Source organism: Glycine soja, chromosome 16 (genome assembly GCF_004193775.1).
Source record: "Glycine soja cultivar W05 chromosome 16, ASM419377v2, whole genome shotgun sequence".
Taxonomy (NCBI): Eukaryota; Viridiplantae; Streptophyta; class Magnoliopsida; order Fabales; family Fabaceae; genus Glycine; species Glycine soja.
Window position 1 is genome coordinate 34,217,589 of NC_041017.1, and position 26,681 is coordinate 34,244,269.

The following is a 26,681-nucleotide window of genomic DNA, read 5'->3' on the forward strand; positions in this document are numbered from 1 at the left end:
ACCATCAAACAATCAAGAGAAGGATAGAAGACTCAATACAATATAATCTTAGTTGCTTATGTGACTTGCTGAAAAAAATTGGGAGATGATGTAAAAATGTGGGACACACCACAACATATTTTTCGTGAATCACCTCAAGCAAATGATTAGGATCATTTTCTCGTCTGTCCGCACCAAATTCTAGCTGCCAAACAGAGTATAATAAGTGTTAATTGACTTCTAAAAAAAGAAAGAGCTAGAAAAGTGAAATAGATATAATAAATTAGAGGTTAAGAGTATGATAAATTATAAAATGTAATAGAAGAAAAAAAATATTAAAAGTATTTGACGAGCTTAATAAGAATATTATTAACTCATGTGATATGCTGGATAGACTATTTTATTTTTTAAACTTATAATTATAAGTGTCTGATTTCCGTGTATGAAAAATATATATTATATAAGATATCAGATTTTTAAATGAATTTCAATACCTCAAATGTTTAATACTTTATTTTGGGCCAAAAGATACCATTGTTAATAAATAAATAAAAAAAGTAGAAAAGAGTGTATATTTATATCGTTAATAAAAGAAAAAAAGAAAAGGAAAGAGTATATATTTATATAAATCTTTACTCTGAACATTTCTATCTATCTTTTCCAGATTCTCCAATCATCTATGCAGAAGGGCAGGAAATGTCCTTTCGTTTCCTCTCAACAATTTGACCCTAACCCTAACCCTAACCCTAACGATGAAAAAAATGGCCCCCCTCTCCTTATAGCCGCCTTTTGATTGTGGCTTTTGGCTGCTTTTGTGGTGGCACGCACTGGCGCACCTCACACTTCGCTGTATCCACGTACTACTACACAACACAATAAGGGTTTTTTTTACTACGTGCATGTTAAGAAAAAAATTTAAAGAAAAAAGTACTAACGAATTCCAGCCCCATTGGCAGATATTTGCGTTCCTTAGCTATGTTGTCAAGAATTTCATTTCATCTATATACCAAAGTTATTGTTGGAACAAGTAACATGATTTTTGGGTGTAAATAAAAAAAAAAGGTTGATGAAAAATATTTACGTAGATTAATATCATATTCCCATCTTTTTAATTTATTCTATACAAATTACATAAATTAAATTTAGTTTAAATTTGAGAGTTTTAAATATTTTCTTAGTAAATGGTTTATCTGGTTTTGAAATAGGATAAATTTTATCCTTTCTTTTCAGATAATTGGTTTGTTCATTGTATGGTACAATTTTTTTTTTAATTTTTTTTATTAAAATTTACAATAAGCATGTTTTCTCAATGTAAAAGTTATTTATAACTAAAAATAATAATAAATATATAAATTATGATTTAAATTTACTAGTAACAATTAAAATTGTGATGTGAAATTATTTTTAACTATATATTGATAACTTAAAAAATATTAAAATTCAATTTAGAGGCGGAGATATAAGAAAGTATATGGAAATAGATGGATAATTAAGAAGAAAAAATATACAAATACAGATAAAATGAAGATAATCTGATATGGTCGACAGAAAAGTTCTTTAGCTAATGATGAGTATTTTGTGTGAAATGCACACTTCAAAAAGAAAAGACAAAAAAATATAAAAAAAAGAATTGAAAGAGTAAACCACGTGAGTCTAACTCTAAGTTATAATATAACAAACTATGCATAATTTTAACAGTAGGGGCATAATTAAGTTTTAATTTCATTTTTAAAAAAATAGCATTTCAATATATAATTTATAGCACAAGACCGATTTAAAATACATCGAAAGTGCAAGAAAAAAAAGACACTTTGTTTTGGCCTCTTCCCATGTGCATTATAAAAGCTGCAATGACCGAAAGTACTTTTCTAAATCTTATTTTGGAAATTTCGGCTGGGCCTGTACTTTTTAACTATTCCTCTGCTTCACTATGTAGTGCATGGACCATCCTACTATGCACGTAAAGCTGTGAATTGTAATTTAATTTATAAAATGATTTACTGATGCTATTTTTATAATGTTTGGGAAGTAATAATTAGCTATAATTATCAAACGGAGTATATATATATATATATATGATCCAGAATAAAAATGATTAATTTTAATCATTAAATTAAAATAAAAAATTAAAATTAAAATTTTATTTAATTATAAAATCTGAATACTAATAAGAATTAAGAAATTTAAGATAAAAGATAAAGAAAGATATAATATAAGATAAAAATTTAAAAGAAAAAAAAACGTGTATAAATGAATTCCATTCAACGATACAGAAAATGGGTTTAATGAAATTGGCAAAGTCTTATGACATGACCTCTCGTAACGTGCTTAGACTTTTGCAAAAGGGACGACAATTGCATGTTTACGAATGTCTTTCGTTGTGCCCCAGAATGCACAGTCTATAAATAAGTAGAGATGACGTTATTGAAAATGAATTTAAACCAGTAAAATTTTACGTTGGGAATAAATTAGAAAAAATTCCACGTTGGATTTTTAAAGTAATCATTATTATAAATAATTTAATTTATATATATTGTCAATATATTTTTAATAAACAATTATAATAAATAATTTTTAAGATAATTATTATAAAAATTAACAATTTTTTACATAAAAATATAATTTTTTTACAATATCATTGTATATATTAATCATATTTATAAAGATTAATAAGTTTATCACAAATTATGATTTGATAGTATAAAAACTTTGACACTGTTAATATATTTCAATGAGTAAATAGTTTAAATATACCAAATAGCGAATACTATTATAATCCTACATTAATTCGAAGATCAAAATGTATAATCTCTCAAAAAGATTACAAGATCAATCCGATCTAGCTATTACCGAAATCACGATCCCTCCTCTGTAAAATATGCAAAATTAGAATGTCCCATAAAAGGGGTAGGGGTAGGTATGTGCCAATTTTCTTTATTTATAATTTTCGAAAACTTCATGAATGGTCCTGACTTTAACATGCTTTATAGAAAAACAAATAAGGCAGGCACCAACCATACCGTTTCATCACCTTTACATTTATTTATTAAGAAAAAACCAAAATGACACTGCACCAAGCAAACAAGGGGCAACAATACACAAAAATTATTAGCCAAAGCTATGATATATTAAAAAATACCTTTTAAAAAAGGTTTCCAAGTGGACAAATAATTAAAAAATAAATAAAAACAGGTCAGTCTAATCTAAGAGAGAGAACCCAGATTTGGTGTTAGTAGCACCACACCACTCACCACTATGCCAAAAAAGAAGCAAGCAAAAGTAAAAATCTTAACTTTATTTTTATTTTTTTTTCTTTTTTGAAAATTTGGTTCATGGCAAGCAATGTGCTTTAACTTTTTAAGTTTAACGTCCATTAGTTATGGCATGCTATATATAGGCATTGTGGAGGGACACACACACAAGAGTCATTGCCTTGTCAAAATCCTTTAGTCCAACGTTGTCTTCGGAGCCTCATTTTTACATAGGTTGTTCTGTTATTTTTGTTGTTGTTGTTGTTCTTGTCATCCACAATATCTGGGGTACCCATTTCACCAAATCATTCTTTGCTTGACAATCCTGATACCCTTTGGTGAAAAATCGCTTCTGGGGTCTTAAAGGAACAGACTAGGATTCAGGGCCGTGATGGAGCAGAAGCACGTTCTGTTGTCAGCATTGAGTGTTGGGGTTGGGGTGGGTGTGGGGCTTGGGTTGAGCTCAGGGCAGAAATGGGTTGGCGGGAACCGTGACTCTGATGAGCTTTCTGTGGAGCAGATTGTGCAGGAGCTCAAGAATCTGGTGGTTGAAGGAAGGGACGGCAACGTTACATTTGAGGACTTTCCTTATTACTTGAGGTGATTTTGAGATTTCATTGCAGTAGAATGATATCATATGACCCAAACATGGTGTTATTGATGTCTCTGTTTCTTTTTTCTTTTTTAAGCATTTGACCCTGCAGAATGACATTTAGACATGGTATATTTGAATTTATGATAGTTTATTTTGATAAAGTTGGGTGTCAAAGGTGTTTTGAACATGGATCTCTCTCAGTTTGACTTGTAAGTTACTTGGCAATCTGCTACGATTATTCTGGTAGATATAAGTTTGATACTTTCTATTGGGCTTCTGTTATGGGTTTGATCTCCTAGTATCTTTGAGATTTTATTTGATTGTTTGTTGTTGAGTTAACCTTTGGTACCTTGGTAATCCCAAACTTCCTTAGATTTTCCCTTGGGATAGTTTTCTTTGGTATTAAAAGTAAATTGTTGCATTTTGAGCATCTGTTGGGTCAGAAACAGGGAAGCAGCAGGATATGAGTGATGTATCTTTCCTGATAAATGCGTGATGTTTTTCTGAAGTAGATCAAAGAATGAATCTGATAGCATACTTTTTTTTATTCCATCTGACATCATACTTTAATTTGAACTTTTTGTAATCAAAAGATAGCTTATTTTGTTATATATGGTACCTAGTGCTTATTATGTGCACTTAACACTCATCGTTGATTTGTTATCTTTCATATTAGTTTTGTGGTTAAACATAGCGCTATATTTCAGATTGGTGCATCGCCCTCTTTTAGATGATGGAACGATTGTCGTTTGCACTTTTCTATGCCTGTCTACTTAAGTTAGTTGTTGATTCAGAGCATATAAATGGTGATCAATAAATCTGACACCCAACTTCAAATAATTAATACCAGCTGACATGAAATGATCACACTTTTGTTTTCTGCAAAGCTACAATGATTGACACTCTAATTCAAGTTGTGGTAACAACCCCCTGGTGTGAAAGGACGGCTGCACAAGTCTCTCACCATTATGAGAGGGTCATATATAAACAGCCTTGGAGCGTGGCCTGAGAGGTTGTTTCAGTAACTACAACTCATGACCTCTATGATGGGAAGACACACTCTCTAACAACTTCTTGAAGTGCCGAAAATGAAAAAAAAAATGTTTTCTAATTCCATAGTCTTTGAAAATTCCTGATACCTAGATGCTTAATTGCTTATGCAGTTTTTACAACAACAACTGAGTTCTTTCCATATTTTTTCTTTTCTTTTTCTGCTCTCATATTCTCTAGTTCATCGTAGGTCGGTATGTTGGTATATAACAACTATCAAAGAGTTTTTGGATGTAGGAATATGGTATTGATTTTTAATTACTGCAAGATTGAAAATAAATTCCTTCTATGGTTAATTTTGCATCTTGGATATAATTGAATTCAAATTCTAGCTTCTCACCTTTTGATTTTATATTCCAACAGTTACATGCTACATTAAATCAGCCATCATGCTCTTGTTTCTAAATGAGTTTTTTATTAAGGAAAAAGTAAGTATTATAAAAGTATTGTTTCCCGTAGATATTGTTTATATTTAGCGCGGATCTCTATATTTGGAGCTCATGTCCTGTCACAGATGGATTTTGATCTAACCATGGAGGAATTTAATGTATTATTATTACTACCTATTTTCCTTATTTATTCAGATGTCATGAGCAATATTTCATTTTTATTTTCCTTTTCCTGATAGCACCATATCTTATGCATGCATGCATATAATGTGACAAATTGCAGTGAAAGAACTCAAGTTTTGTTGACAAGTGCTGCATATGTTCATTTGAAACATCTTCACTTTTCCAAGCACACCAGGAACCTCCCACCAGCAAGCAGGGCTATTTTGCTATCTGGTCCAGCAGGTATACTAAGCAAGAATTTAACCTTGTCCTGCCAAAACCTTTTCAAATTTTAAGTTGGTTTTACTAATACTATTTACTTGTATATTTTGAAGAACCTTACCAGCAAATGCTTGCCAAAGCTTTAGCACATTACTTTGAATCAAAGTTGCTGTTGTTAGATATTACTGACTTCTCTGTGAAGGTAATTTTTCATGGCTTCTCATTTTATTTGATTTATCTGGTCGCATACTTATATTTTACCTTTTACGTTTTCCCTTGTACAGTTGCAGAATAAATTTGGATGTTCTAGAAAAGAACCAGTAAGTTTACTCTGCACCATTCTGTCATTCTTGACATGTTCTAGAAATCATGTAATAGTTTGTTCATAAGTGATATTTTTATGACTTATTTGCTTCTGTTTACATAGTCTTTCAAAAGGTCAATATCCGAGGCGACTTTGGAGCGAATGTCTGGTTTGTTTGGTTCCTTTTCAATGCTTTCTTCAACAGGAGAAACGAGAGGTACTAAAGGAAATAACAGTCAACTTTTACAGTATGAAATTTTTTATTCTATAATTACCTGTTATAGAGTTTGGTAGTTGAAGACTTCAAGATATGAAAGATTTTATAATGCATGTATTGCTTTGACATCTGGTAATAGGTTTTGTTTTTAATGTTAGTATCACAGACAGTAATCGTAGTTTGACATCGTGAAGACTCTATTATTATCTCTTCTCATTTTTCTAGAATTTGTATTGATTGATACCCACATTGACCTTTATCTATATGTTGTTAATGTAATATACAGACTATTACTTCATTGATTTTGATTGATAATTTCTTTTGAAGGAATTCTGCGTCAACAAAGCGGTGCTTCTGTAAGTTCGAATCCTCCAAAGCTTAGGAGGAATGCCTCTGCTTCATATGATATAAGTAGCACTTCTTCCCAATGTGGTCCAACATTTCCAGGTTATACTTTAGAACTATAGGTTACCATATTAAGAAAGTATGGGGTTGCTAATCCAACTCAAAGATTAATTTGAACATCTACTTTTAATTCTGTTGTGTACCCTGCAAGCTTCTTTTCAACGTACTGCTTTAAATAGTAAACTACCCGGTCAATTTGTTAGTTCATCTGTAAAGATGAAAGGTATTAATACTATTTCCAAGGACGTTTATAGAAGTTTCGAACTAATGTTAACAAGAACTAATCTGATACATGAAAATCCATATTATGAATTTATGATTATTCTGCAAACTCTAGGAGGGAAATAGTCTTCTCTACAAGTTTCTTGTTTAAACCATGGTAAATGTCATGCAGCTAAATGCTTGATGCCTTGTCTTGTTGTCACTAATGCATGAAATATCAATGTTCTCCTCCAACATTTTGCTCACTTCTTTGAATTATGTTTTCAGCTCCTTTAAAGCACACAAGTAGTTTGTGTTTTGATGAAAAGCTCTTTGTACAGTCACTTTACAAGGTGATTTAATTACTGAAAACTTATTTTACCAGTTCATATTTAAATTGTATCTAACGTCAACCTTTGTTGGCAACATTTACATGAGATGAGTATAACCAATTTGTCACTTGGCTATCTTCAAGTAGAGTTCTTATACTAATAACAAGATAATTGTAATATTTGCAGCTTTTGGTTTCTATCACAGAAACTGGTTCCATCATTTTATACATCAGGGATGTTGAGAAGCTCATTCTCCAATCACCAAGGTTATATAATTTACTACAAAAAATGATAAAGAAACTATCAGGCTCGGTGTTGATACTTGGTTCCCAGATATTAGATTCAGAAGATGATTGCAAAGAAGTTGATGAAAGGCTCACTGTGCTATTCCCCTACAACATTGAGATCAAAGCTCCCGAAGATGAAACTCATCTTGGCTGCTGGAAAGGCCAACTGGAAAAGGATATGAAAGATATTCAGTTCCAAGATAATAGAAACCATATTGCTGAAGTACTTGCAGCAAATGACATTGATTGTGATGACTTGAACTCAATCTGCCATGCAGACACTATCTTACTCAGTAATTATATTGAAGAAATTGTAGTATCTGCATTATCTTACCATTTGATGAATACCAAGGATCCGGAGTACCGAAATGGAAAGCTAGTTATATCAGCCAATAGGTAAATACTTGCCCAATGACTATGTAAGCAATTAATTACGTGACCAGATTTTCTAGTTACTGATCTTGGATGTGAACAGTTTGTCCCATGGATTGAGTCTGTTCCAGGAAGGCAAGAGTAGTGGGAATCTGAAGACTAATGAATCTAACAAGGTATGCTTGTTTACATCTATTTATCAGCACAGGAATAGCGGATAAGCACAAGGAAAAAAACTGGTGGAGAGTGCCTATCATTATATATATTCAGTTATTATTAATTGATGTGTATTCTGTTACATTAGGAAAATTCTGGAGAAGATATTACTGGTGCAAAGAATGAAATGAAGTGTGACAACCAAGCACCTGAAAACAAGAGTGAGACAGAGAAATCCATCCCAATAACGAAGAAAGATGGCGAAAATCCTATACCTGCAAAAGCGGTAAGATAAATTTTCTCAGCACTTAGGCTAAACTATAAAATGCTTCTTAATCTTACCTATCAAGTTCTACCCATGTAGTAACAGAGATAGGAAACAATAAATGGATAGCAAATTCACTGGTTTATAAATGGAAATTCGCTGGTTTTCTGAACATTTTACTAGCCATGCAGCTGAAGCTGTATGATTTAAATTCTAAACTTATTTCCTTTTACTTTCCCCCTTTTTTGTGTTACTATATACTAATTTCTTGCTTGCAGGAAGTTCCTGACAACGAGTTTGAGAAGCGCATAAGACCAGAGGTTATCCCTGCAAATGAGATAGGGGTTACATTTGCAGATATTGGTGCATTGGATGAGATCAAAGAATCACTTCAAGAGCTGGTAATGCTTCCCCTTAGAAGGCCAGACCTCTTCAAAGGTGGGCTTCTAAAGCCATGTAGAGGTATATTGCTTTTTGGGCCTCCTGGTACTGGAAAAACAATGCTAGCAAAGGCAATTTCAAATGAAGCTGGTGCAAGTTTCATTAATGTCTCAATGTCAACCATCACATCAAAATGGTTTGGAGAGGATGAAAAGAATGTCCGAGCTCTGTTCACACTGGCAGCTAAGGTTGCCCCAACAATTATCTTTGTTGACGAGGTTGACAGCATGCTTGGACAGAGGACTAGAGTAGGAGAGCATGAGGCTATGAGGAAGATTAAAAATGAATTCATGACACACTGGGATGGGCTATTAACAGGACCTAATGAGCAAATTTTGGTTCTTGCAGCAACCAACAGGCCATTTGACCTTGATGAAGCTATCATAAGACGGTTTGAGAGAAGGTAGGACCACAACTTTGTCTTATTGTTTGCATGATCATGTGTTGCTTCTATTCAGCAACAACACTTTTGCAATCAGAACAAAGACTGCATTTCTCCATCATTATGATGAGCATATGTTTGACCATAAGAAAACAAGAAAATTCATAACAAGTGGTCATTTCATCAATTTCCTTTTGAGGTGTCTATTCTTATTTTCTATATAGCTGACAATACCATATGCCCCCCCTTGAAGACAGATATCTTTCTGTAGCTTTCCTTAACTCTTTTAGCAACAGTTCTTGCCTCTTTGGCATTTAAATTGTTCACAAATTGAGTCTGTCAGATGTCTTTTATGGATACAATAAAATCAAGTGTTTTCAACTGTGCAACATCAATATTTAATGCTTTTTAGTTCAACTATTATTGCTCTTGTAACTTGTGAATCATAGCTCTCACCTTTTTATTGTTGAGCAGGATCTTGGTTGGTCTTCCATCTGTTGAGAACAGGGAAATGATCTTGAAGACTCTTTTGGCTAAAGAAAAACATGAAAACTTAGACTTCAAAGAGCTGGCAACCATGACAGAAGGATATACTGGAAGTGATCTTAAGGTGAATTTCGGTGGCGATTTACTGGTTTTATTTTTTTTGGGAAAATAAATTGATGTTAATTTCTGTGAACAGAATTTGTGCATCACTGCGGCTTATCGACCTGTTAGAGAGCTAATACAGCAGGAGAGAATGAAGGACATGGTAGTTGTTAAACAACTTCTACTGTTTTAAGTTTAACATCTATGTCCATGCAAACTTTGGTATGAGCTTAACTAAATATCTATTGCACGATATATTAGGAAAAGAAGAAAAGAGAAGCAGAAGGCCAAAGTTCTGAAGATGCTTCAAACAATAAAGATAAGGAAGAACAAGAAATTACCCTGAGGCCTTTAAACATGGAAGACATGAGACAGGCTAAGACTCAGGTAGGGTGAATTTAAAATTTCACTCAAATGGCTATGGAGTACTTGATTTGGGCATTTGTACAATACTGCATGAAGTATTTAAAAGTGGATATTTGTTAAAATTGAGGAATTAAAAAATGCTGGTTCAATTGAATACGGTGGTGGATATATGGCACTAGAGTCATCTGATCCATTTTTATTTCCACTTAAAATGGTAACATGTACATGTAAGTTGTAACCAAGGATTTCATACTAACAATGTCACACAAGTGGAAGAAGGAAAGTGTGTATTTCCAATAGAATATCTTTTCCCATGTACATGAACTTACAGATATCTGATTAAATGCAGGTGGCTGCAAGTTTTGCATCAGAAGGATCTGTAATGAATGAGTTGAAGCACTGGAATGATTTGTATGGTGAAGGAGGTTCAAGGAAGAAACAACAGCTCAGTTACTTCCTTTAAGTTGTGGAATGCTACTTTTATTTTTGGATTTGTGACCATTCATCCTCAATGATATATACCTTTAACAAAGGAAGGATTCCTTCATCAGAGATGTTGAACTCAAAGCATGCCCAAATGTCTCACTATATACCAAATGTCATAGAGATATCATGATTCCCAGAAAAGCACAAGTTCTACCACACATATCTATTCTCTAAAGTACATGTGGATCATCATGCACTTTGTTTGGAAATGGGTTCTCGGTTTTCGTTTGGGTTGTCTACAAACAAATGAGCACCTGTATTAGGGGATTTATATTATGTCATGCATGGTTTTGGAAGATGCAATGGCTTTGTAGGAAGTAGGAATATTTTACACCAAACATTTTAGGTATGCTGTATTATATAATCAGAATTTTGTAAATTGATTGTGCAACTGTACTGCTTAATAATTAAAAGTAGAAAGCTTCTATCTTATCTAATTGTAACAGACAACTTTATAAATGTTGCTGCCTTGTACTCAAATTGTGTTTAAAATAAACAACTTATTCAATCTCTATATGGTATCAGTCTAGTCTTATTCGTGACCTTGAAGGCTACGTCATTGGCAAAACACCTTGCCCTCTTTTGATGAGATATTTGTTAAATTGCAGAACTATGAGATGTATCTCAAGCGTGATGAGCACTTCAACTAGCATTACCCATCTGTGCCAACTTTGCCAATCACCGCTGCTCACACCACTCTACCAGAGGGTGCAATTAGCATTACCCATCTGGCAAGCATCGTAGCTCTTCATACTCCAAACATCTTTGCCCAAGTTTAAGATCAGTTTTTGCTGCAGTAATTCACATTCAATTCCTTGGCAATGAATCCTTTTAATCTCATATAACTTAATTCCTTAAATTAAATCATGAGACTAATGTACAAAAGCACAACAAAATCCCTAGATCAAACACAGTTTACTATTTCTATATAATCAAAGAGCATGACCCAAAAATCCAGAAACAATAACCAAACATCTCAATTCTCATTATTGTGAAGATTCATCAACTTCATACAAAACAACCAGTTCAGATTTAAGGGCTAAAGTACAAACAAAATGCTTAGAAATTAAAAAGGAAAATAAACTAGATCACAATCACAATTGGCTCCCTCAAGCTCTAGAAGCCTTCCTTAATTCTCTCTCGGTCTCCAAATCCAACTGTGAGAGATGCCTTCTCACCTCCAAAAGTATCTCTTTGCATTTTCCACCTCCACAAGCTGGCACCTAGAATTCAGAATTTTTCTGCCAAAAATTAAAATATCGATCCTTGAAAATTTGTCCTCAACCAGAAGTAATAAAAGAATAAAGAAAACATTGAAATGCCAAGAAAAGCACCATGACTAAAAGCTATATAAAGAAGTAGAAAATGTGATAGAAAAACTACCTCAAACTTATTTTCTATTTTACACTTAATAACTTACGAGGAAAAAGATATATCAAGAAAAAAATATATATAATTTATATTGAGTTATTATTTAGCGATTAGAAAATAGGTTAAAGTATTTTAATTTGTTTAATATGAAATGTTAGTGTAAAGAAGTTTTATAACCTACATAACAATCATCATTCCTTTAATTTATTTAACTAATACCCCGAAATGACATGAAAATAAATAAAATTAAATATATTAATTTTAATAGATCCCATGTAAAAATCCAATACATTGAACTATTTGAACTTATTATATGCTTTTTAGAAAAACATTTATATTACGGGATTAAAAAAATCCCAAAAGATGATTTGTAGTCATGTTAAAAAACATTTTGAGATAAGAATATTTAAAATATAAAGATTTAGATTCCTCGAATATATATATACAACTCATTTAATGTATATTTTCAAGCATCGTATCATTATTGAATATTAAATTACAAATTAGTATTTTATAAACAATCTAATCTAGATTTCAGAAATACAAAACAAACATGCATGCACGTCCAACTTTTCTTTCTCATTACAACTGCTTGTTCATCTTTAGTTAAAACTAGTTCATTCAAAGATATATCATATATGTTCTAGCTAGTCTTCTTTTAGGAAGAAAACCGGACTACAACTTGTTTACCTACGGTGTAATAGTAAACTAAGGTTCGTGTTGATGAATAATTGTTTTTTTTATTAATTGAGGATCTAAAGGTTAAAACAAAAGAGAAAAACGCCATCTAGTTGTAAACAATGGTTTGTGACTTCTATTTATCATATAAAGGAAAATGAAGTATATATACGAAGACTAAAATATTATTACCAGCTATCCTCTGTGACGCCACTTGGAAACTTTCACTGCTACCATGACATAAATAGCGTCTGATAAATTGCTTATGAACTTGAAATAAGCATGTCTCCAAGAACGCTTTATTAAGATTGAGCCAAAGACGCCCCAGAAGCTTATAACAAATCCAATTGCCATGCTCATGTAAAATTCACGGGTGAAGAGCAATTTTTCATCTTCAGGAAGTTTAACAATTGGTTCCTGTGCAGGCTTCCCATCAATACACAATTTCTCTAGTGGTGGTCCACAAAGATCAAGATTATCTTCATAACATGAGGCATTGAAACTCTGTAATTGTGTACCAGTTGGAATTTCTCCAGATAGATTGTTATGTGACAAATCTAACACGCCGAGTCGATCAATTTGAGTTAGACTCAAAGGAATTGAACCAACTAGATGGTTTCTTGACAAATCAAGAAAGTCAAGTGATGTTAACTTTCCAATATTTGAAGGAATCGCTCCGGTCAAATGGTTTCTTGATAAATTCAATGAAACCAATCCAAATAAATTCTCTATTTCCAGTGGAATTTCTCCAGAAAAGTGGTTGCTTGAGAGATCAATGCTTTTTAAAAGTAGTAACACATTATTCTTGAACATTTGTTCTGAACCTTTCCACATCAAGAGTGCATTCAAATCATATGTTTGATTACCAACCAGGTATTTGGTATGGACATAATATGAATGACCTTGTGAAGATGTCTTTTGAGTCATTGAAGTAAAATTTTTTATGCATTTAGGAATTTGCCCAGACATGCTGTTTAGTGAGACATCCAAGAGTTGAATGTCACTTAGGTAGCAAATTTGCAATGGTAAACTTCCATGGAAATTATTTCTTCCCAAACTTAAAAATTGCAACTCTTGTAATTCGCTCCCAATCCAAGCAGGGATAAGCCCTGATAATCTGTTTTCTGCAATATCTAGCATTACTAGATTTGTACAACTCCTCAAGGAGAAAGGTATCTCATCTGTTAAGTTGTTGTTTCTCAATAGCAATGCTTGAAGATGAAGAAGAGATCCCATGGATGTGGGTATCCTTCCTGAAAAATTATTGTGACTTAAGTCCAAATAAGATAATGACTTGAAATGGCTCCAACAGTCTGGAATTTTTCCAGAGAAACGATTACTTGAAAGGTCTAATTGGTATAAAGTTTCAACAGTACCATTCACACATAAAAATGAAAGAGAATCTGAGAATTGATTTTTGGATAAATCAAGAAACAGGAAACCTTGGAGAAATGGTGGAATAGGGCGATCAAATTGATTTGGTCCAAGAGTTTGGGAATATTGAATATTCTTTATTGGGAAATTTGGAATTATACCATGGAGATTATTGTATGAAATATTCATTGAAATCCATTCTCGGAATGCTAAATTAGCCCAAAACCACTTTGGAACCATATCTGCTATTCCAGCATTTGAAATGTCAATATTCCTAAATTGATTTTGTGTCTCCAACCATTTGGGAAATACTGGACCTAGCTTGCAAGATCGCAATATTATGTGGCTCAACTGAAATGGTGGGACCCAATTTTGGCTAAATGCCAAGGCCAATAAAGAGTTGCCAGATAAATCCAAGAAGTATAACTTAGACATATTAGCGAAATGATAGTCAGTGAGCACACCCTTCAAGGAATTTGATTGCAGAACTAGTTGCTCCAGTTGAGGTGGAAATTTATTATCTTTAGGAATCTCTCCATTTAGCTTGTTTACATAAAGATTTAATTCTCTTAAAGATGAGAATATTGAGAGGTCAGGTAGTGTGCCGTTGATTTGATTCATGCTTAGATCTAATTGTTCCAATGAATATCTAGCACATCCAGACAAGTGATGGATTATCATTGGAAACTCTTCACTCAAGCTATTATTATACATGTCCAATGAGCGCAAAGCACATGCATCCCCAAATGATTTGGGAATTCCACCTTCTAAAGAGTTTGATCCAATTGACAAAGACTCTAACAGAGATGGCAATTTGGTACTCTCTGGAATTTTTCCATTTAATTGATTTTCTGAAAGATCCAATGTTTTCAAGGCAGAGAACATTGAAAGGTCAGAAAGCGTACCATTGATTTGATTTCCTCTTATGTTCAATTCTTGCAGCGAGAATCTGGCACACCCAGACAATTGATGAATTATCACCGAAAGCTCTTTATTCAAATTGTTACCTGACATATCCAGTGATCTCAAAGCACATGAGTTCCCAAATGATTTGGGAATTCCACCTTCTAAAGAGTGTGATCCAATTGACAAAGACTCTAATAGATATGGCAATTTGGTACTCTCTGGAATTTTTCCATTTAATTGATTTTCTGAAAGATCCAATGTTTTCAAGGCAGAGAATATTGAAAGGTCAGAAAGCGTACCATTGATTTGATTTCCTCCTATGTTCAATTCTTGCAGCGAGAATCTGGCACACCCAGACAATTGATGAATTATCACCGAAAGCTCTTTATTCAAATTGTTACCTGACATATCCAGTGATCTCAAAGCACATGAGTTCCCAAATGATTTGGGAATTCCACCTTCTAAAGAGTGTGATCCAATTGACAAAGACTCTAATAGATATGGCAATTTGGTACTCTCTGGAATTTTTCCATTTAATTGATTTTCTGAAAGATCCAATGTTTTCAAGGCAGAGAATATTGAAAGGTCAGAAAGCGTACCATTGATTTGATTTCCTCCTATGTTCAATTCTTGCAGCGAGAATCTGGCACACCCAGACAATTGATGAATTATCACCGAAAGCTCTTTATTCAAATTGTTACCAGACATATCCAGTGATCTCAAAGCACATGAGTTCCCAAATGATTTGGGAATTCCACCTTCTAAAGAGTTTGATTGGATTGACAGAGATTCCAAATGAAATGGTAAGCGGATACCTTCAGGTATGTTTCCACTTAATTGATTCTGTTTGAGAACCAATGTTTTTAGAGACGAGAATACTGAAAGGTCAGGTAAAGAGCCGGTGATTTGATTATATGACAAATCCAAATCTTGTAATGAGTGTCTAACACAACCACTAGACAAATTATGAAGGATTGACGGAAGGTCTTCACTGAAATTGTTTTCTGTCGCATATAAAGAACGTAAGGTGCATATATTCGCGAAGGATTTGAAATCGTCACCCTTGAATATATTATTTGAGAGGTCGAGGTGCTCAAGAGAATTCATTACACGGCCAAAATGGTTTGATGTGGAACCCTCCAAGAGGTTACCACTAAGGTCAAGCTCAACAAGGTTGGAAGTGACGTTGGACAGCCACTGGAGTATCATTGATGACGTGAAGCTGTTCCAGGAAAGATCAAGTCTGGAAAGAGAACTAGAAAAATTGAATTTGGAGGGTCTCAGTGAAAGGATAAAATGATCGGAAAGGCTACAATCAATTAAACTCAGTTCTCTAAGTTTTGGTAGTTTGGCAATCATTTGGAAGAAGCTATGATAAGTGTTGAGATTAGATATGGAGTGGAAGGAAAGATGGGTTAAGGAAATGAGATTAGACAGCCAATGATCTCCATCGTCAATTTTGAGAGCAGGACCTCCAAGATAAAGCTTCTGCAAATTTGAAAGGTTCCCAAGTTGGGACGGTATACTTCCTTCAAAAGAATTGTAGCTGAGATCAAGATGCTGCAACTGGGAGAGATTTCCAATTTGAGAGGGTATATTTCCTTCAAATTGATTGCCCCTGAGATCAAGATGCTGCAACTGGGAGAGATTTCCAATTTGAGAGGGTATATTTCCTTCAAATTGATTGCCCCTGAGATCAAGATGCTGCAACTGGGAGAGATTTCCAATTTGAGAGGGTATATTTCCTTCAAATTGATTGCCCCTGAGATCAAGATGCTGCAACTGGGAGAGATTTCCAAGTTGAAGTGGGATTGAACCCTGCAGATAAAGGTTCCCACAAAGATCTAAGTATTTCAAATGAGAAAGAGAGCCAAACTGAGTTGGAATTTTTCCTTCAAAATCAGAATATGACAGATCAAGGTATCTCAAGTTGGTGAGAGAACCAAGAAACTCTGGGATTCCTCTGCCTTGAAAGTCATTCGAACTGAGGTTTAAATAGTTTAATTGTTGCAACTCCATCAACGACTTGTGGATCTCTCCTCTGATGAAACGTTGCGAGAGAATTCCAGTGATACGATTGAAAGCATATGAATAATGAAGCTGACCGTGAAGGTCGAGCATTAGAACATGGGCGGTGAGGTTGGTGCAGCGAATCCCTTGCCATTGGCAGCAATCAGAAGTGGTCCAAGAAGAGAGCATGCCATAGTCATCCACAAGTGCAGCCTTGAATTGGAGGAGTGCTTCCCTCTCCCTCTCAATGCACATTATTTCCTCTTCAGCACAAACAACCTGCAACATCATAAATATTATTATGGCTTGCATTTATATTTATTTGTTTTATTTGGTCTTGAGCAGAAACAACCTGCAACATCATCATCATAAATGTTATTATGGCTTGCATGAATTTGAAACGAACTGGATTAATGGTTGGCATTTTGGTGGTTATGATCAGAAAGGCAAAGTGATTGATGAAATGAATCCACCCAATATGAGAATTAGAATGATATTGGTGAGTTTAGCAGTGGCAATAGGCATGCATATATATAACACCGGGATGGTTAATGGAAGGCACTTTCTCAACAGTTGGGGCAGTCATAATTTATTGCAAGTATCCAAAGGGTCTTCTTCACTACCTCATCAGTGGGGAAGACTTGGAAAAGGGGAAGACTTGGAAAAGTCTCCGGTCAAGAAATTACAAAAAACTTGATCGTATATAGTAAGGTAATGACATTCACATTTAAAATATATAATTAAAAAACTAATAAACACAAAATTTCTAATTTATGAAAACAAAAAACTACACTTTAAAATAATAATAATAATTATTATTATTATAAACACTAGATGCACCCAACATTCCAACGAGCAAGAAATCATTATCCTGATTATTTAGCATGCTACATTTACACGTTTAATTGTTCTTCACAATAAAACTCATTTATTTTATTGTTACGAAAACAAGTTAACCACTGTATTGCAAAATTAGTATCTCTCTCAATATGTTCTGACTTGAAATTATCATATTCTTCTTCAAAATTAATTATACTAAAAATAGTTAAAAGTCATCAAATCTTACCGTTACAATTCACTATATAATATTACTTTCAGTTATTACGTTACCAATTAATATTTTATAAACAATTTACTAGAGATCATTGCATAATAACGATAAAAACAAATACGTAGAAAGCTGCTTTTATTTATAGTTATATTTTTTTATAAAAAAAATCTGACAAGTTGCTTACATAAACTATATGAAAAGCAAAAGAAATGGAAGGGCTATAATATTATTACATGCATGCTAACTTTTAGCTACCTTTGATATTTTATTAGGGAACATTGCTACCTTGGCACAAATATTGTCTCGTAAATTGTTCAAGAACCTGAAATAGGCATGTTGCCAAGAACGCTTGAATAAGATTCCGCCAAGCGTCATCCAAAAGCTTATAATAAATCCGAATGCCCATACTCATCGAAAACTTCACGACTAAAAAGTGAATATTGAACTTAAGGCATCGAAAACTTTGTGATTGTGTGCCAGTTGGAATTTCTCCTCTTAAATGGTTCCTTGAAATATCTAATATGAAGAGTCGATTAATTTGAGTAAGACTTTGAGGAATTGAACCATCTAGCAGGTTTCTTAACAAATCAAAAAATTCAAGCGACCTTAGGTTTCTAATATTTGAAGGAATTTTTCCAGTCAATTTGTTTCTTGATAAATTTAATGAGACCAATGCAAATAAATTCTCTGTTTTCACTGGGGTTTCTTCTAAAAAAATGATTGTTCGACAAATCAATATTGATGCTGAGATCAAGATGCTGCAAGTTGAGAAGGGATTGAACCATGGAGAAAATTCCAAGCAAGATCTAAGTATTTGATATATTTATTTCTTATTTTGTTGTAAAAAAAATATGACGAACTATTATATATCAAACATAAGTCATGGATTTTGTTGATAATAATTTAATCTTCATAGATGTCATGGATTTTGTGTTGATTTTCTGATGTTTTGCGAATATCTACATCTTGAATATATGAATTTGTTGGAAATTTCTATAAAAGTAACTTGGCCACCTTATTTAAGATAATAACTGTGGAAAACTGGAAAAAGAGTCCAGTCATCGCATTATTTAAGATAATAATTGTGGAAATTTTTATGAAGTGGCCGGCGTGGCTCCTTTAATTTAGAAAAGACATTGTCATCGCAATATTATTTAAAACAATAAATGTGAAATTTTTTATAGATTCAGTGGCTCCCTGTACGACTTTGTAGACAAAACACCAAAAAGCTAGCCTACGAAAATTCCGTCATCGCAATACACAAAACAATAAATTAAACTTGATATTTCATACATAATGTAAGTTAATTTTTTGCACCGATAATATTTTAATTTAAGCAAAATGTAATAATAATGTAAAGACTTTTTTATATTATCAATCTAACGATGGATTATTAAATAGGGCATTGATAAACCTGTTAAATTTTATTATAATTATTTACAAATTATATTCAAAATAGTTTGAAATCGGTTGATAATATATATTTATTTACATCAATAATATGAATGAAAATTAAACTCATTAATTTTCTTTTTCTAAGAACAACTCCAATGCAATTGCAATTAAGTTGGTTTTTAAGCTTAAGTGACTTGAGAATACTGTTAGAACAAATGAGTTCTTATAATGGAGTTTGTATAGAAGTTTCTTATATAAGCAACTATAATCAAGATTGTTTAACTAAAAATAATAATAATTTTGAAACTAAAAGAGATTATTCTTGTGTGAGTGGAAAGATAAAATAGTATCTACTAAAAAATAAATTAAGAAATCAATTAAGTTTTACCATTAATTAGAGTAAAATTAGTGAGTACTCGATCTTAAACAAAGGACTCACTAATAAAAAATTAAGAACTCAATAATAGAGTTCTTACATTAGAAATGCCACAAAAGTCAAAGCATTAAGGGACAAAATTTTCTTTTTGTCACTAATACTTGAGTCATGAAAATTTTAGTGAGATTTTTTTTGATAAATTACATATAAATTGAGTCATGACTAATGCTGATTTTCTTGTACTTTAAAAATGCGTTTGATATACATACTTAAGTATAATACAAGGAGAATAAAGCATCACAAACAAAGTTACAAATGTTACATTGATAACTTTTTATCATGTGCGTTATTTGGTGAATAGTGGATACTACAAATATAAAAAAAACAATTTACAAAATTTATGAGGATGAAGTGGTCGTTGTGGAAGGATTGAGCCAAGCTTTGACAACTGAGAAGCCACTTGGAGGAGTCGGGGTTGATTATCTTATATGTTGTTTCAGTATTTGAAACAACTTGAAGGCAGAAGAAATATGTTGTTCCACCGATACGATTTCTCCCCGCACCCTTGCTAGGGGTGCAAAATCATTTCATTTGTGTAATTGATTATGGAAGATTAGGATAAGATCGAACTTGGTAATTTTTGTTTTTGTTTTATTATTATTTTTTGTGTTTTTGCTTTATATATTTGAAGTGGAGGAGGAAGCAGTGGTAGGTCCTATATTTATAATTTGAAAAAATGTTGTAGACTAAAATCTATCATAAATTAATTATTTTAAAATTTAAAACATAAAGAGCGTTAATGATAAATTAATGAAAGGACTAAAATGGTTCACTCCTAAACATAAAACACTAAAATAAGACTTTTTAAAAAAATCCAAAATGAAAAACACAAAAAGCTTATTTACATCAATGTTTTCTTATTATATCATCAATCAAATATCTCTTTGTCTCTATTCTTACCACTCTCAAGATATGATATATAAATCAAAGGGTGTTCAATAATATTGGTCAAATTACTAAAAATGATACATATAGCTAGAATGTGAGAGCAGCATGTGCGTCTGATGAACATGTGTCTGCTACCAAAATTATGAGAGAGGGTAGTGAGAATTGGAGAGGTGTGTCCGTTGAGACAAAAAATAAAATAAAATTGAGAGCGATGATGGATGTTCCTGAATGTTAAAATCAACGTGGATATTAACAAGGTAAAGCCACGAGCGAGGTCCAGATCTGGATTTTTGTCACCGAATAAGTGGTTTTGTTTTTATCAGTCCAGAGCCATGGTTGGGTGAGGAAGCCATTTCTAGCTGTTAAAAGCTGAAAGCATATCAACTTCATAAAATAATAATGGGAAAAATGACAGGTGCCAGTTTCCCAGGACGCCACTTCATCATATGACAGGAACTAAAAGTCGTAACTAACAAAATTTTGAGGAATTTGACAAGTTAAATATTTATTTAAGAACTAAAATCTAAATTTTTTTTAAAAAAAATAAAGGACTAAAACTTAATTATTCCTTAAAATTGTTAATTGATGAAGCATACTTGCTTGTGAAGATGCTACCTTGAATTGTGAGAGCATAAAAATAACCTTGAATTGAGAGGAATCAAATTAAGAGAATGGGGTTAGATTGATATAAATAGCACATACCAATTAAAATTCAGCTGTGGAGAAGGCCTTTTATTAGTTTTATGTAATTCATTCTTTTGATCCCTTACGTTAATAAACTTTAATTCATTCAAAAATGGCTAAACTCTTGAACAAGAAGTAGGTGTGCCAATGAAAACCAGATAGAAATTGTAAAAAAGAAAGATAGGGGACGAATCTCCAAAAGACAAAGTAAGTGGTAGACGGAGGTGGACGACTGTGAATCATAAAAAAAAATGAGAGAAAAATATATATGAATTGTAAAGAACCAATAATCGAAAATATGCAGAATGGGAACCTTGAGAACGACAGAGGGAGATGCGTGGTAACCAATCAAGGTTTTGAACAAAGAATTTTAGGACGGTGGGGATGAGGGAGGCTGAAATCAGAGGCACGTGATTGAGTAAAATTTTTAATTAGAATTATTAGATTAAAATTAGATCAACGCATAAGGATTTATGTAACTCTCTTAGAATTATATAATTTGACGGATTAGTAGTTCATGTTCCTAGTTTCTGAATGACAAACCTTCATCTATGATTAGGTCAGGGATACGTCTATCTTAACATCTCCCCGCTCTTAACACTTTAAAATGATCATAAGGAGTCATGTCATGAGTTTGTTAGAAATCCTGCATTCTATCCTCAGGCTATGTAACTTCAACATTTTCTTTGGGTTATGTTTTGATTGATGAAAAGGAGAAAAATATAATACTTATAGTTCCATTAATTGTGAAGGTCGAGCATTAGATTATGGGAGGTGAGGTTGCTGCAGCGAAGAAGAGAGCATGCCATAGCGATCCAGAAGGGCAGCCTTGAATTGGAGGAGTGCTTCCCTCTCCCTCTCAATGCACATTATTTCCTCTTCAGCACAAACAACCTGCAACATCATCATCAAACACACCATAATTTTGTCCGAAAAAATAGCATACTTAATCTTTTTATATGTAGAATCAATAAATAGTTTTTTTATTTTTTGTTTTGTTATAAAAGAGTTATTTGAATGTAAATATTCTAAAGCAAAGCAGACTAAAATAGAAGCTAGCAAAATTTTGTCATGACCCTATTTAAATCAATTTATCTTTTCTAGAGCTAAATTTTCATTATTGAGTTTCTCGGTTTTAGTTTTAAAATTTTTTAAAATTAAAACCAGCTTTAGTTTTGAATTTCGGTTTATTCTTTGTTTTTAGTTTTTAAAATGATGTTGTAAATTGAAAATAAATAAAATGAATCAATTATTTTACCTTATTTTGCTCCACTATAAAATAATGGTGCCGATGAAAGTAGCAGGATCCAAGTGATGATGACAATGGTGATGCGGTGGAATGATGGTGACGATGATGGTGGAAGTGGTGATAAAAATGTGATGATGATAGTGACGACGGTAGTAGGATAGAATAGTAAAAATTACATTAATATCATTTTGAAATTGAGTTAAAAATTATTTTAGATCCAATTTTGTTGAATGTGTGTTTTTTTGAAAATTATATTTGAAAATTGAAAACCAGTTTAAATATTCACACATGTTTCACAATAAGACCTTTCTTATAAAAGGCAGGCGTCACTACATCAATTATACCCCTTCCAAAATTACGAGGTTTGGATAAAAAAAGTAAAAATAAGATTAATTTGATTTAAAATTAAAATATTATAATGCAAAAAAAAATTATTAGGTGTGAGCATAGAGAATTATTATGGCTATTTTTTAATGAAAAAATCTTAAGCATGAACAAAATATTGAAATCAAGGTAGTTATTGAGAGAGTCTATCTTAGTTCATTAAGTAGGATGCGTGAATTATTATAAATCTCTTGGTACTTATCTTTGATACTTATAGATAAAAAAAAAGCAAGTCAAATGAAAAATAAAATCAAAATGGTGTTAGACATAAACAAAATGTTACTATCATGAATAATTGTTAAATCAAATAATAGAGAAATTATTAGTTATAACAAGTTCCATAGTAAATTAAGGGAAACAATTAAGCATACATATAGCTTACTCATTAGTTAATCTTGCCCCAAAATTTTTACCAAAAGATAAAACTAAATATAGGCACAAATTTTGATGCACTAGCTCAACTATTTTGGTCAAACATTGATATGTCTAATCCTGAATAGGAGAAACTCCACAAATATTTGACAAAGATTTTCAAGTGCTCAATATATTTAGTAGTAATTTGGTCAATGAATTGAATACAAATATAAATATTGGTACATTGAGTGTTGACTAGTCATACACTAACCTGTTCAATACAAGTTACGAGAAACTTAATAAATATTTGATGGAGATTTTAAAAAACTCAATATTCTTAATAGCAATTTGATCAATGGTTTGAATACAAGTATAAATATTAGTACACTAAGCATTGACTAGTCATACACTGATTTGTCTAATACTAAGTTATGAGGAACTCAATGAATATCTTATGTAGATTTTGAATAACTCAATCTGCTTAATAATAATTTGATCTATGAATCGAATATAAGCATAAATGTTGGTATAGTGAACATTGACTAGTCATACATTAACCTATATAGTATAAGTTACCAGAAACTCAATAAATATCTGAAGGAGATTTCGAAGAACTTAATGTACTTAGTAATAATTTGATTAATGAGTATAAGTGATGAAGTCATAGCGCCTAATAAGAAAGGGGGATTGCGCCTAATCCTCTCTGTTCCCTGGTGCAAAGTGCAATAATTTTGTTCAACAAAAGGTCTCCTCTGTAGAACTGTCGAGCAAAAATAAGTGATGAAGTCATAGCTAATAAGAAATAAGGAAGTAATAAAATGTGATTTTAAATTATGAAATCATAGAAAATAAGAGAAATCAAAGAAAAAGTATTGAGGAAGTAGCTACATATCCAACTTTTGTGAGAGATTCCTGAATCAACAGGGCATGTTGGTCTCTCTAATAACTTTACAACACCGGTCATTGGGGTTTAGCAAAGACAAACACTTATATGGTTGAAGTGCTTACAGTTTTTAAAAAGATATAGCCACTGCAATGTAATGGCACGCCAGAAAAAATGGAACAAATAATAACCAGAAAAATGAGAGAGAAAATAAGAAAAAGTATTGGGGAAGTAGCTAAATACCCAATTTTTTATATAGAAAAACAGTTTAGCGAGAAAATAAAAAAGAAAAACCATTCTTACTGTGCCATGAATCTGAAGTATTGAACAACTCCTCTACTTCTAGAATTCCTTAGGATAAATATAGTCATGAATACAAAAAAATGAATGAAAATCAATTGAATACATTTCCCTAGGAATACGAATTATACCAGAGCTTGTCAAAAAGGCACTATGCCATGCTAAAATCTTCAGAAAATCATACTTCAGCTCTGATTCTAAAGATTACAGGTCCCTTTTCCCCATGTTTGCTTCCTTCATATCCTCAGTTTCTCCATTGATGAATATGGTAAAACCATCAAGCTTCTTTCTTTTATCTGAAGCCAAATCAGGTTTCAACATCCTCAGTTATGACAGCAACAAATTCGAACACTTAGTAGGGGGTACTATTTAAAGGCTTAATTCTACGTTGAACTATTGCACGCAGCAGGGTATGAAATTCAGCTTTTTTAAAATTTATTTTTAGCTTCTAATGATTCTTACTAATTAAGCATGAGGCGAAAAAATATAGTAATGATGTGTAATCCTATTGTTGCACATCTCAGAAATTATATATTATAAATAGATTGTTGCATTTTTTTAATATCAGTATCTTGGGTTGGAAACAGGGCAGCTGCAGGAGATGAATGATGCATCTTTCCTGATAAATGTGTGGTGTTTTCCTGATATCATACTTTAATGTGTACTTTTTGTAATCAAAAGATGGCTTATGTTGTTATACAAATGTTACCTAGTGCTAATTATGTGCACGTAACACTTATTGTTGATTTGTTATCATTCATATTAGTTTTCTGGTTAAACATAGCATTATATTTGAGATTAGAGCGTCTCCCTCTTTTAGATGATGGAACAAATGTCGTTTGCACTTTTCTATGCTTCTTGTCTACTTAAACATAGTTGATTCAGAGCATATAAATGGTGATCAATAAATCAGCGACCCAAATTCAAACAGAGCTATATTGCTTTTTGGGCCTCCTGGTACTGAAAAAAATGCTAGCAAAGGCAATTGCAAATGAAGCTAGTGTTCAAGTTTCATTAATGTCTCAATGTCAACCTTCATTCACATCAAAATGCTTTGGAGAGGATGAAAAAAACATTGGAGCTCTGTTCACACTGCCTGCTAAGGTTGATAGTATGATTGGACAGAGGACTAGAATAGGAGAGCATGAGGCCATGAGGAAGAGAATGAAAGACATGGTAGCTATTAAACAACTTCTTCTACTCTTTTAAGTTTGACATCTCCATCCATGCAAACATTGGTATGAGCTGAAGATCTAACTAAATATATGTTGCAATATGTTAGGAAAAGAAGCAAAGAGAAGCAGAAGGCCAAAGCTCCGAAGATGCTTCAAACAATAAAGACAAGGAAGAACAAGAAATTAAAGCGAGGCCTTTAAACATGGAAGACATGAGACAGGCTAAGAGTCAGGTAGGGTGAACTTTAAATTTCATTCAAATGGATATGGAGTACTTGATTTGGGCATTTGTACAATACTGCATGAACTAGTCAAAAGTGGATTTTTAAAATCTAGAAATTTAAAAACGTTGGTTCAATTGAATACGGTAATAGATATATGGCACTAGGGTCATCTGATCCATTTTTTTTTCCACTTAAAATGGTAACTTGTAACCAAAGATTTCATACTAAATATCACACGAGTGGAAGAAGGAAAGTGTTATTTGCAATAGAATATCTTTTCCCATCTACATGAACTTACGTATATGCAGGTGGATGCAAGTTTTGCATCAGAAGGATCCGTAATGAATGAGTTAAAGCAGTGATAACAATAGCTGACTCACTTCCTTTAGATTGTGGAATGCTACTTTATTATTGGATTTGTTACAATTCATCTTCAATGATACGTTTCAACAAAGGAAGGAGTCCTTCACCAGAGATGTTGAACTCAAAGCATGCCTAAATGTCTCACTATATCCCAAATGTCAGAGATATCATGATTCCCATGCCAGAAAAGCACAAGTTCTGCAACATGCATCTATTCTCTAAAGGACGTGTAGATCATTATGCACTATGTTTTAGAATGGGTTCTTGGTTTTCGTTTGAGTTGTCTACAAACAAATGAGAACCTGTATTAGGGGATTCATGTTATGTAATGCATGGTTTTGGAAGATGCAATGGCTTTGTAGGAAGTAGGAATATTTTACACCAAACATTTTAGGTGTGCTGTATTATATATGACAGTAGAATTTTGTAAATTGAATTGTCTTTAAACTGTACTGCTTTTACAGTTGTGCAACTGAAATTATTTTTCTTTAAATCGAACTAGTTGA

At 32.6% G+C, this 26,681-nt stretch overlaps 2 protein-coding genes across 3 annotated transcripts; one reads left to right on the top strand and one right to left on the bottom strand.

The window, feature by feature from the left end:
- Positions 1 to 3,288: 3,288 nt before the first annotated feature.
- LOC114390908 (spastin-like) lies at positions 3,289 to 26,189 on the top strand. 2 transcript variants are annotated; one of them, XM_028351842.1, is made up of 15 exons: positions 3,289 to 3,830; positions 5,548 to 5,669; positions 5,762 to 5,850; positions 5,933 to 5,968; positions 6,076 to 6,169; positions 6,497 to 6,616; positions 7,064 to 7,128; positions 7,294 to 7,790; positions 7,870 to 7,942; positions 8,071 to 8,208; positions 8,466 to 9,031; positions 9,485 to 9,620; positions 9,693 to 9,761; positions 25,696 to 25,821; positions 26,121 to 26,189. In XM_028351842.1, exons 1-15 carry the CDS (start codon positions 3,622 to 3,624, stop codon positions 26,172 to 26,174), a joined length of 2,394 nt encoding a protein of 797 aa, XP_028207643.1. In that variant the 5' UTR covers positions 3,289 to 3,621; the 3' UTR covers positions 26,175 to 26,189. The 2 variants fall into 2 exon arrangements, with proteins under 2 accessions (XP_028207643.1, XP_028207642.1); XM_028351841.1 differs by lacking the exons at positions 25,696 to 25,821; positions 26,121 to 26,189 and adding exons at positions 9,860 to 9,985; positions 10,314 to 10,930 and having other exon boundaries at positions 3,301 to 3,830.
- On the bottom strand, positions 11,404 to 17,290 carry LOC114390909 (probable inactive leucine-rich repeat receptor kinase XIAO). Its single transcript, XM_028351843.1, has 5 exons — positions 17,142 to 17,290; positions 15,379 to 17,068; positions 15,079 to 15,180; positions 14,779 to 14,880; positions 11,404 to 11,673 (listed from the first exon to the last, which is right to left on the bottom strand). Exons 1-5 carry the CDS (start codon positions 17,211 to 17,213, stop codon positions 11,567 to 11,569), a joined length of 2,073 nt encoding a protein of 690 aa, XP_028207644.1. The 5' UTR covers positions 17,214 to 17,290; the 3' UTR covers positions 11,404 to 11,566.
- Positions 26,190 to 26,681: the final 492 nt, after the last annotated feature.